The 13,178-nt window shown below is 34.8% G+C and overlaps 1 protein-coding gene across 2 annotated transcripts in view; it reads left to right on the forward strand.

Moving 5' to 3' along the window:
- The window catches only part of LOC121371763, a 28,028-nt gene extending 15,332 nt beyond the window's left edge, over positions 1-12,696 (forward strand). For both annotated transcript variants that reach the window (XM_041497893.1, XM_041497894.1), the window contains exon 4: positions 9,839-12,696. In XM_041497893.1, coding sequence (XP_041353827.1) covers positions 9,839-10,144 — 306 coding nt within the window. In that variant the 3' untranslated portion in view covers positions 10,145-12,696. The remainder of the gene's footprint in view (positions 1-9,838) is intronic.
- The last annotated feature ends 482 nt before the right edge of the window (positions 12,697-13,178 follow it).

Below are 13,178 nucleotides of genomic sequence, written 5' to 3' on the forward strand. Positions count from 1 at the left end.
CCAGTTGAACAATAGCTTTGAATCATTGTTATTAATTGTTTTTTCTTTGTCCACTACTGACCGGTTATTAGCCAGGTTTTTTTAGAAGAAGTGTTCCTAGTACATGTATCAAGAAAGACAACAAATTGTATAAATTGTCTTTATATTATACCGGTAACCTAAAGTAGAATATAAAATATTTCTACTGAAGTTAGACTGTGTTAAAAAGGTGCATACATGTATGTGAGACATCATGATTATCAACACATTACCCATACTACTTTTTTGTATGATGCAGTAATACAGACAGAATGTAACTTTTCCTTCTCATATCTGTGTCCTCATAGCAGAAAAATACCAGTTAAATTTGTTTTAAATGATTTGTATTGAGTGTGATTTAAGATGTAAACTGTAAAAAGCTAAGCAACCCAATAGGTCTGTGTATGAATGTGTTAAAACTGTTGTGTTGTATTAATCTAGAGATATATCCTGCAGGATATGTTTGACTTACAAAGACTTGAGCTGCCTTTAAAGGTAAGGTGAGCTGACATCCCACTACCCACCATCTTCTGCAGGTAACCATATATATAAATTCATCATGTCATTGGTGTACTGTTGGTGGTGTTGTCAAGATAACAAATTGATCATACTTAATCTATACTCTTAAATTCATTGACCATGATTAAGTCAGTTACACATGAAGGCCATACGATGAAATTTGGCTACATGCATAAGGCTAAGTCAAGTGACCATACCTTAGTTATGTGACGAAACAAACTATCATTCTAGATATATGGGACAAGATCAAATTAGTTTTAGCAAAAGCACTAAGTAAAGAGTTCTTGATTAAAAAGAAAAAAGATTTGCATTGAAAATATGTTTCATATAGTTTTGACTAAGAAATTTAATGTTTAATAAACATAGAATGTGGAATTTTAAAATAATTTTTTCAGTGGTTATAAGAAAATTGAAGTGATCTTGCAATATCTAGAACATTAACACGTAAATCCATTTAGCAGTAAAACGTGGGTTGCTTAAATTTTTACAAATTATTAAAAACCAAAAAAGATAATACAAACATTACAGTATATTAATTGTTCATGTTTTATGTGTATTCAGTCCATATGTATTTATTTTGAAGGTATGGGCTAATATTCATTTAAAATAATGTGCAAAAAGTTTACTTATTTTAACATTTTATGATAATAATTGTAGCTTTTTCAGGTAATATGAAATTTTGTCCGATCGTTATGATCAGCCGTGGTGTTGAAGATGTAGCTCTGAAGAATATATTGATTGGGTCCACACAGGTTACACAAATCTGACATATTGGGGAAGTGATTCAAACATACGGTTATGATCAGGCCATATGTAAAATAACACACTTTCCAACCCAAGTGAGCAACAGGTCAGTGAGGTGTTTATTTGGGTCGCAAATGTGCAGGTCAAACATCAAGAAATGTAAAATAACACACTTTCCAACCCAAGTGAGCAACAGGTCAGTGAGGTGTTTATTTGGGTCGCAAATGTGCAGGTCAAACATCAGGAAATGGGTAACGTTTACTCGCAGAGGAACCAGGTTTATGTGATTTTCCTTCCAGTAGCTGTAGGATTAAAACAACAGCCTTTGAAGAAGAAACCAGTCTGCAAGTCATGTGTTTGTTATGTTACCAGTTAAAAACAAAGATAATGAGGTGTCCCTTGCTGGGTAATTTGTTATTAGTCTTTGAATGTTTGAGTTTGGTTTCACGTGTAGAATACCCCTTACCAAAGAAGTGCTTATTACCCTACTGGAGTAGGCCCTTGGCAACTACTACAATGTTTAGTGAATAGTGGCCATCTCCTTCAAAACAGAACCAGAGATTCGTATGGGATTTTTTACGGTGAAATGTGGTTGTCCTCATCAAGTTGCAGTACTGTGGTATTTTTGTGTCTTTCGAAGAATGGATACTCAAACATGTAATAAATGTTTCAAAGGCGATCTTTTAAACGATTTTTATATTATTTTTAAAACGTGTTTGTTTCCAGGTAAGATCTGTGAGTGGTCGATAGTCCCCTTGGAATTTGTTAAAATGAATAAACCGTTATGTTTCATTTGGTTGTGAAATGCCCAGACAGTTTTCCGGTTTACCCTTTTAAAAGGCAACCACTAATTATAACACTGGCACACCATACATTTTGTATAGCAAAGTATTTCGAGGTTTTCAAAGTTTGAGAAGCACACTGATTTGAACAGTAGAAATTCGTCTAATAGCGAATTTATTTGTGCATGCTTTTTCCTCTCTTTGGTGAAACTTGCACATATGTTATATCGTTTTAGATGAAATGACGGACTTGACAGCTGTGGTGGCAGTACTCATGACAGGTGCCACTGGTGGGGCAGGATATGTTCAACTTTCGCGAACACCTGATATCATTACTGTTTTGACAGTGATTCATGAGTGCATGCACCACAGCTGTATTCATTTCTGTCCTAGGTTTGATTTAGTAAACACGTCTGTGAGTAGCAGTCCAGCAGACGATCTCCTCGGGAGTGGCAGTCCTCCTACAGACGAGGCACTAGAAAGAGCTTCATATAATCGACTACTAGTTTGCCTTGTGCAGAGATATGGTCTTGATAATGGATAACGGTTTTGTCATTCAGATTTATTTACATCTCTGAAATTCTGTACACTGTAATGAGGTTAGAAATGCAAAAGAAAAATGTCACGATGTCACACGATGTCACACAATATCAATAAGCATTGCTCTCTTTTAAAATGTTTCTCTTTGTGTGGTGAATGCCTTTAGGCTAAGAATATAGTTACACGATTACTGCAAAACGCGTATAGGTCGTGCCTTGATAGAGGTAAACATACTTACGTTCGGTCTGTCTGTTATCCTATTAAAACGGGGGATGACAATGCATTCAAATGAAAAAATACATGCACCACAGAATCTGAACAATAAAAACAATTATCGTCAGTTCCATATTTATCTGCACCATGCAGATAATCGAAGGTAACTTTTGATAAATTCATGATTGTATGCGCTCATAATCACTGAAAGAAACTAGTGATGATACCAGATATTCGATAAAAGGTGAACACATCCTGCTCCATCGTAGCACCTGTCACAAGAACAGATTTTAGTTGTTAAATCCGTTCACAACTTAAAATATTTGTTATCGTCTTCCAATCAAAGAAACGATAAGAATTGATGATTTATAGCTTCCAAAATATTACTTTTGACAAAGCGTTTGTCATTTGAAACTAACAAAGGTCGTGTTAAAGTACTGTTATCATGAGTCAAAATAATTGTGACAGTTGTGCCTTTTCGCGGTTCGACATTTATATATGCGTGCATGTATTTGCGTGTGTATATGTGTATGCATACACCATAACCCCTCCCAAAAAACCCAAAACAAAAACAACTATAGATATCCGCGCCTGGGTTCTCCATGGGACGATGTCATGATGGAGTTCGCAATCAAAAGTGGGGATCACGTCGACGCGTCTAAAACACCCATGTTTGTGTAAGTAACAACGATGAATTCCAAGAACTAGTAAAATCTGAACCGTTTCTTGAACTTGTCTACTCTCAGAATCCCAGGTCTTGCTGTATAAGGCGTTTTAAAGTTATTAGATGATTGTAAAAACATTCATCCTAAAAGCTGATCATGTGTTGGCCTCTTTATTTGTTCTAGCCCCGCCCCGCACTTTGATCGATTTTAACTATGTTTATAAACAGAAAATCCATGCCACACAATTAACAAATTTCATAGTTAATAAAGTAGATGTTGGGCAATGACTACTGAAAAAAATCTGGACTAAAACAGGTCAAGCAATTTTACAGGTCATTATTATACCGAGGAAACGATACTATATTTAGAACACATTTCGGAGCAGAATAACAGTGAAGATTTCAACAAGTCATGCGTATCAAAAAGTGATTGGTATTGTGAACATTTTGATATTGTAGCTTAATTATCAATTTCTTGCTCTAGCCAGTGCACCACGACTGGTATTTCAAAGGCCGTGGTATGTGCTATCCTGTCTGTGGGATGGTGCATATAAAAGATCCCTTGCTACTAACGGGAAAAATGTAGCGGGTTTCATCTCTGTGATTGTCAAAATGACCACATGTTTGACATCCAATAGCCGATGATTGATAAATCAATGTGCTCTAGTGGTGTCCTTAAACAAAAACTTAATTATCAAGATAAACGTCGATTGTATAGCGGAAGTTTATCTTGATGAACGTTGAATTATAAGGCAGGCTTCTAAAAGTAGAGAAAAAGAGAGACCCCTCCCCCCGAAAAAAAACGGAAGAAAAAAAAAAAACAGAAAAAGAAAGAAAACAACAACGCAACAACGAAAACTACACCACCAACAACGAAAAACACGATATATTGACATTTATTATTTAAATCGCCAACAACAAAAATATGACAGATATTGATGTTTATTATTTAAACCATCAACAACAAAAACATGACAGATATTGTTGTATATTATTTAAACCACTAACAACAAAAACATGACAGATATTGTTGTATATTATGTAAATCATCAATAACAAAAACATAGATATTGTCGTTTATTATTTAAACCATCTTCTCCCCAAAAAACCCCCAAAAACTACAACAACCCCCCAAACCCCCCCCCCCCCCCCCCCAACCCCCCCGCCCCCCACAAAAACAAACAAACATGATGGATATTGACGTTTATTGTTTAAACCACGAAACAAGTGTCACTTGTTGACCAAAGTTCATTTAGACGCGTTAGTCACTTTCTTTGACAACTGTGAACCGAGATGTTGAGAGTACCAATCAAACCAAAGAACCGAGAATTGACGTTTATTGAAGTTGGAAGTGCGTCGGTACAGGTAGGGTGGATCGAATTACGTAGCTTCTACATAAGATATATCGGTATATATACCATATTATACCGCGCATCACCCGTATCAGCACCCTGATGAGAGTGCTAAAGTGCTAATCAAATTGTATCCAACCGTGCTTTTTCGTATTGCATTTGATTATTAAACATTCTTATAATGAAAACTTCAAAACTTCATTAACATTATGATAACCTGTTGCTATACAAGTAACCGGTATAACAAACATTAAAAAGTTGCCATATTGAAATGGACTCTGAAATCGATATCCGATCCATAGGCATGTGAGCTTCCATTTTTGTAGGGGATTTTTGCCCAAATTTAATGAAAATGCCCGAATCTGAATAACAACATTTATTCATAGTATTAGTAGCAAACAGCTTTATAAGGTTTCAAACGATTCACTACGCATTTTTACATGGACTACAACTAATATTGTGGGTAGAATGATGGAAATACATGGAGAAAAGGTTTTAGGCAAGCTCATTTCGCCGAAATATATATCTATATTTTTGCCCGAATTTGAGGTTTTGTTCCAGCTTATGATCAGATCACTTATGCATTATGATTACTGACCAATGGAATCTGCGCCAAATTCGACAAGAAGAAATGTGTAACCCCTGTCGGAAACTGTGTTTCGGATAGGAGTGTCGGATTTCTCCTTGTTGAATGTTTAACACTCATCATGCACGTTTGATGCCAGGATAGAACTCCAAAATGACCAAACTGTGGCATCAGAATATCTAGGACAATACTGATCATTTTCAATGGTTAATACGTCATTCGAGCTAGAGAACAAAAGTCACACTGCAAAAAGGTCATTACAGTTTGCTTTGTTTAACAACAGCTAGAGCACACTGATTTATTATTAAGCATCGACTATTCCAAGTCAAACATTTTTTACTCGTAGTCCTCATAAACCCGTTACATTTTTCTATTAGTAGCACCATCCCACAGACAGCACTGCACATACTACGGCCTTTAATATACCAGTCGTGTTGCACTGGTTGGGACGGGAAAACCGAGAATGAGTACACTGAGTGATTCGATCTTACGATGCAAGCACCTCGGGCGAGCACTTTACTGACTGAGCTAGATCCCGCCCCTTGCAAAAGGGTCATCATAGTGTGGTATCCAAGGGCTCTGGTTAGTAAAGTGTTTAGACTTGCAAAAGGGTCATCATAGTGTGGTATCCAAGGGCTCTGGTTAGTAAAGTGTTTAGACTTGCAAAAGGGTCATCATAGTGTGGTATCCAAGGGCTCTGGTTAGTAAAGTGTTTAGACTTGCAAAAGGGTCATCATAGTGTGGTATCCAAGGGCTCTGGTTAGTAAAGTGTTTAGACTTGCAAAAGGGTCATCATAGTGTGGTATCCAAGGGCTCTGGTTAGTAAAGTGTTTAGACTTGTGTTCACACTGACAAAGTGAGATAAGACTAAAGTTTGTTTGTGTTGGTCTAAAGCCAAAGTCCAGACGTTTTATAATCACGGGTCTTAACTACAACAATGAATACAAGGTCATGACGGTTTGTTTTTGCGATCTTAAAGGGACATTCCTGAGTTTGCTGCAATTTTTAAGACGTTATCGACTAACAGAGACTTTATTAACGATTGTAATTACATATCAAATATTTTTTTGGCACAATATATTAGTGGCTGTATATTAAACGTTTCTGATCGTTCTAATATTTGTACTAGGTTAAATTTCATTTTATTTCCTAAAATATATTTTTTTGTACGTACGAAATTATTTGAAGACAAAATCCAGTTTGGGCTTCTTACAAATATTAAGAAGACCAGAAACACATTAAATATCCAGACAATGATATTTTTAAAAAGAAATATATTTAATATGCAAGTTTAATCGAAGAAATATTTTATTAGTCGGAAACATCTTACAATGTAGCAAACTCAGGAATGTCCCTTTAAAACATTATAAAAAAAATAAAATAAACTGTGGTTATTGAATTAAATGAACTATTGTGAAGATTAAATTTAATATTGTATTAAAAAAAAAAAAACATCCGTAACAAAAATTGGCAAGAATTGTTGATCAGTAATTTATTTTCCATATAAGAATCATACAGAAACATGATAATAACAACAGCAAGAAAAGAAATACATGACCTATTAATACAGTATCTGAATTTTAGTAAGAACCAGACATTTATGGAATTTTTACGAGATGAATGCTGACGACTTTCCCAAGAACAGTAAAGTAAGTTTGTGTCCCTAACCAGTACGTCAAGCAAAACTGTTTTTTTCTCTCGATCCGAACATCCCGGCTTGACCTATGGTAAGCAGTGCCGGTATCCGACACATTTCCACAGATGTATGTTTTTTCCTGGGTTATTTTAATATACTTTAAATTTATATTTTACCTTATTTTATTTCATTTCATTTTTATTTTTATTTTTACATTTGAATTTTATTTTATTATTTATTAGTTTATTGTTGTTATTGTTATTAATCTTATATTTCGGTATTTTTAATTGTTTTATAAATTATATTTGCGACTGCTGAATTAGTTTTTATCATGCCGCTTATCAATGAAGATTTCTTGGTTAACTTGTGCCCAATCCTTTTGTGTGTGTGTGTGTGTGTGTGTGTGTGTGTGTGTGTGTGTGTGTGTGTGTGTGTGTGTGTATGTGTATGTGTGTGTGTGTGTTATGCAATAAAATATGCTTCAATCAATATCTTGGTTACCGTTTAGAATGTGTTTGCTAAGATACTTTTATTCTTTTTTTTGTTCTTTATTTTGTTTTTTTGTTTTGTTTTGTTTTGTTTATTTTGTTTTGCTTTTGTTTTTTGTTTATACATTGACGCTTCTTGTTTTTTGTTTTTGTTTTTTTTAAATTAATTATCTTTATCTGCATTTGAAATTCAATTTACAAGTTTTTAAAACAGTAAACATTCCAGACAACATCGACATATACAATTTGAATTTTTAGTTTGTTTTAAGAAGATATTGTTGACCGCTCAATACTGTTAATGGTATGCCATGTTATCTTTGTCGTACATGCTCTTTTTGTTTCAGCTCTTTTCATTTCAGCCTGCTAGTTTAGGCCTTTGTCTATTTGGGAAGCTGCCATCTTGACTGTTTTATGTCGCATTTTTCTTAACTCGCCGTACTACGTTCGAGACGTTTTTTTGATGTAGACCCCGAACACGAAAATACTCGAAACAAACGACGTATCGAAAGGGTGGTATTTTTCGTTTAATAATATGTTAATTTAATGGTAGCTCGCTTGTCTATCGTCTTTCAATATTCTATTATTTAACATTTCCTGCACTATATGGTAACAAAGCAAGTCACCAGCGATTCAGATTGAAAATGAGTTGTGATAAAATGCTTATATATACATAATTGCATAGTAACCAGTGGAGGAGAATTCTGAATCAAATAATGTTGAATATGCAAAACTGACTAGCAAATTTGACATTTTATTGTATTGTAAATAATGTTTTGTTGATGATGTTGCAGTGGCCGAAAGATTACGGTCGCTGTTAGGTATGTGAATGGGTGCCACAGGTTCGAATCACGCCAAAGTACTGTACAATGTGATTTAATTTTTAATACTGACTAGCTGATTTCCCAGAATGACCTAAAACACCATAATTTGATGGTGTTGGTTTCTTGGGCTTTGTAAAACAAAGAAGATAATGCATTGTTTTATCCGATGCCATAATGAGAGATATGAGAGAATTTGGTTCTTTCTGTGCAATTTGGGAGTATTAGTAATGTCCCAAAATGTAAGGTTGGAATTTAGAAATGTTATTAATCATATTAGTTCGTCTTATCAACAAGAAGTCATGGCTATTAGCTTTTTTTTTTATTCCGTGGCAATTACATGTATTTAAGGTTCAAGGTCGCTGTCTCTTGTACGCACCTCAGTTATCTGGGTTGCCTATCTAAAACAAAAGTTAATGGCTTTTTGGGCCGTTATCTCGCTCCGGGTTTGAGCAGTACTGGGATGGCGATCATACAGAGGCGGACCGAGGTTCGCCATACTGTTCCACAATTATCTCCCTTACTCATGCGCATTTTTTGTTGTTTTTAAATCCTGGCGCCATTAACTATAGGTTGGACTATACCAATTCAAATCCCATAGGCGACCATGTTAACGTTTGTGTTTAAAAACACTATATGCAATATATCAACCAAACTATGACCCATAAATATCAGTACTACAACCCCTACCTCAAAGTATTAACTGCAGAAAATGGTACCTTTCATGGCTCATTTTCGGTATAACCAGATGTTTTTACAACACCCCTAGTTTCTCACAAAATTTTAGAACTTTTTTTTTACATGTACCCCATACATGTTCCAAGCACAAGGCTACTTGACACAGTCGTACTAGATTAATTAAAATTGTATAAATTTTTAGCCCAGATTTTTTTTGCAACCAACACACTCACATTTATAACCAATCACAGGACTTGTGGTGTTAACTTCTCTATCAAAAGTTCGGTGCACCTCGAACTTCGACCCAGCCGGAAATTAATTGGTATAGTACTACCTAATATACTTGGTGATGGTTCCATTTTTTTCAAGCCTATTTGATATTTAGATTCATCCGAATAGCTGGGTACATTTTCAAGATTTATAACAAAATTAAGTGTGGCACACAATGTTGATGAGTCGATCCATACACAAGCAATTTGCAGTAGGCCTATAAGGCTCAAAACCCTTGTGTTTAATTCTTTATTGTTGTTAACTTCTTTAATTTCTGAGACGCTTGCTAATTTTTACCCGTTTAATTCATATGTAATTTTGAGAATGTTTTCGTACTTGCATATGTAATGTCTATGAACCAGAGTCCTCGACAACAATTTGTTGTTTAGGTCTCTTTGTCTCTAAATGTCTGGCGAAGGATATTTTGGGGGTCTTTTGCGCAAATTTATGTAATTTTATCGTTGGTGAATCATAATGTGTAAAATAAATATAAATGACTGATGTAGTTTTTTTGTCGTTCTGTTTTGTAGGGTCGCATCAAGCTTGACGTTGGAGGTCACGTCTACACGACGTCAGTGTTGACCTTGACCCGTGACCCGGATTCTATGCTGGCGGCCATGTTTAGCGGTCGCCATGAACTGAAGCGAGAGGAAGACGGCTCCGTTTTTATTGACCGCGATGGAACACATTTCCGGCACATCTTGAACTATCTGAGGGACGGTGGACTCAATATCGATTCACTTCCCAGGAGTCGGCAAGTTTTGCGGGAATTACGGAATGAAGCGATATATTATCAGCTACACAACCTAGTCCAACAAATCGAAAAACTTTTCTAAGAAAGAACATTTTTACCAAAACACTAAAAACGGCAACAACCAATGCAGTTATCAGACGTTTCCAGAAAAGAATGAAGAAACAATAACTAGAATATAGGGAAGCGGGCAGAACCTTATTCTGGAATGGGCATCGCGTAACAAAAAACAAATCCACCAATACCGGTTTTAGTGGATTGAGATTATTTAATATTTGTAATCGGTGGGTATTCATAGCATACACGCATAATGTCTACAAGTGCTGGGTGGAATCGGTATTTGATTACTAGTTTAAAAGTGTGTGTTGGTTTGTGTTAACAGATAACCTGCAGGGGACGACAGGAGTTTAGGTGTGAGAAAAGGTGTTTAATTACCCGGGTTAAAGGCGTCGTTATATGTATTGGCAGACAGGGCTCACTAATAGTTGTGTTTATAGGATTTGTGTACTATTTACAGCAATATGGTGTTTTAGGGATAGATATTAAATATAAAATATAAATATTCAATCCGAAATTCGCAACAGATTTGATTTTACTGGTTAAAATTCTTTCTTACAGAAATGATCAATTATAGTCCAGTAAAGAACGCCTTTACAGCTCAGTTCAATGGCGTTTATCTCTTATACATGCTATCGTAAAAAAGGACTCTGTTGCTGCTTTAAAAACATTACTGTAATTTGCAGTAAAGTGTTATTAAAAAAGTATTAAATTACTTTTTTAAGAATCTGTAAATCCTAACAACACCTTCTGTAAACAGTGTACTGGTAGGAACATAATAATTCATCTTTACTGAATCGACTTGTGAGTTCCCCGCCAGAATGTAGACGGGTAGTGTTATTTGTTAAAAATAATGCCAAGTGTATCGGTTCATCAAAATATTATTAGCGGCTTAGTCGAAAATATTTTGTTATGGCTGTTCACCTAGTGAGTTTTTGGAGACCAATCGTCTTTTAGTAGACTCCTAACGCTGGAATGTGGTTGACAAAAACAACGGAAACCAATATCGGCGCAAAGATTGGGGATGTGGGGAGTTAGCGCATGGAGGTGTTTGGTTTCGATTTCTTTTGTTGTAAATTCCTCCAACTCGTGGGTGACGGTGCAGTTCTTTATCTTTCTTCTCCTAAATGTTTTATTAAAGTGCTTTAGTCTTTCAATGTACATTATACTACTATATACCTCTCGCAACTGTGTGATATCTTTTTCAAAAGACAAACAATCATGTATTTCAATATTCCATAAATCTGTAAGAATGTGTATGCACGCGCGCGCGCGCGTGCGTGCGTGTGTTTATCTGCGTGTGTTAGTTAAACTACCGTTGTATGCGGGTGACCGGTAGGAAAATATGATGAGTGTTCAATACTACAGTGAACGTTAAGATAGATAGTAATAGACATTAGTAAAGGGAAGGTCACACATGCATTGTGAAAGATCATCTGTCGCGATTTAAACAAATAAAAGATTTTGGGGTGTATGTTTTATGTATATTTGTTTATCGCAGATATTTTAAAGTTAGTGCCATGCATGATTTGTGATAAGCGTTTTCATCTCCCGTTTCATAAATATATCTGAGCATATATAAATATACAGTGAATATCCATTATTATATTTTAGTATGTAATAGGTAGTGAGAATTTGTCGAATTAGAGACATAGTAGTAATAGCTAGTGATAGTGCATGGCATTCACGTAATTTTAACGTTAAACTTATAATGCTTAGTAATCGCAATATCCGTCCCTTTTTGCATCCCTATTTGACGTTAATATTCATTAATAAGATATTGGCGTAAATATTGTAGCAGCCATCACATAACCAATTAGCTTTAATGGGACGGGTATAAAATATTACAAAAAATGACGAATTATTTTGGCCATATATAAATAATAACTATTTTCCTTAATTAAAAATGATGCAGAAATTTATTTTAGTGTGAAACAAGTTTTAAGACGATACGTACATCTACTGACATACACAAATTATTTTACTTGTAATAATATGACATTTTGTGAAATGGCGCCTTGTTGAAAAATGTTCTTTGTTTTACTGAAATTATTTCCTGATCCATCTATATTTATAGTATACATATTTGGAGTATGAGTACAGTTGAAATTATTTTAAATGAACAAAATGCCATATTTCATAAATGTTTGAGTTAGGTTCGTAAGTTTTTATTTTTTGAAATTTAAAATATTTATAAAGAAACCAAAAAAAGCCAAAAGTGAAACCCAATCAAAAATATATTTAATTTGTGTTAATTTCCATGTTTGTTATGTTGCAAACTGATGTTTACATATTAAAAAAATAATTAAATATTAAAAAAAATCTTCTAGAGATAATACAAAAATAACAATAATTTGATCTCCGTTTTCTGCTGCTACAGTTTCCTAAAACAATACGCCTATTGCTGTCTTTGAATTCCTTTCAACTATTTATTTTTGTTCATGTATGTTATGGCATATAATAGACATTTAAATTTATATTTAGTATTTTTAATAGTTAGAATTAATACTTATTGACTTAATATACGTGTTTCCTAACGAATGTATGCTATTTCTTCGGTGGCATAAAATTCAAAAGGGATTGTGTTGTTTTGTTGTTTGTTAAAACGAGAAACGAAAAAATACTTGATAAGCTACCCATATGACCTGAGCTTTGAGGGTGAAACTAAACCGAATAAAACAATTGAAAAGCCCGCACGCGATCATGTGGACAAAGCGAGATCGAAGATCATCCTACTCTCTATTCCACGTCCGTTTATTATAGGACATTAACACATGGGACCTAAGACCTAAACATGAAAATAAAGATGACTGTTTATTTTACCATTGCTCAAAATCTCGAGCAGTGGCTGGAACTGTGTGCGAAATTGTTTTGTCATATTGGAGCTAACCTCTATGTCAGTATAGACAAATACATTGCTGGTGTGGTGAGTCAAGCAAACCATCACTATTTCAGTCCGATTCAGGGCCAGAATACAAAAATCATTTGGTCAAAACATATTTAAAATCCCAAAATATAGCACAAATCTTCTCTCTCAATAAAATCAAAGCGCGTTATGCTGA

Source organism: Gigantopelta aegis, chromosome 4 (genome assembly GCF_016097555.1).
Source record: "Gigantopelta aegis isolate Gae_Host chromosome 4, Gae_host_genome, whole genome shotgun sequence".
NCBI lineage: Eukaryota > Metazoa > Mollusca > Gastropoda > Neomphalida > Peltospiridae > Gigantopelta > Gigantopelta aegis.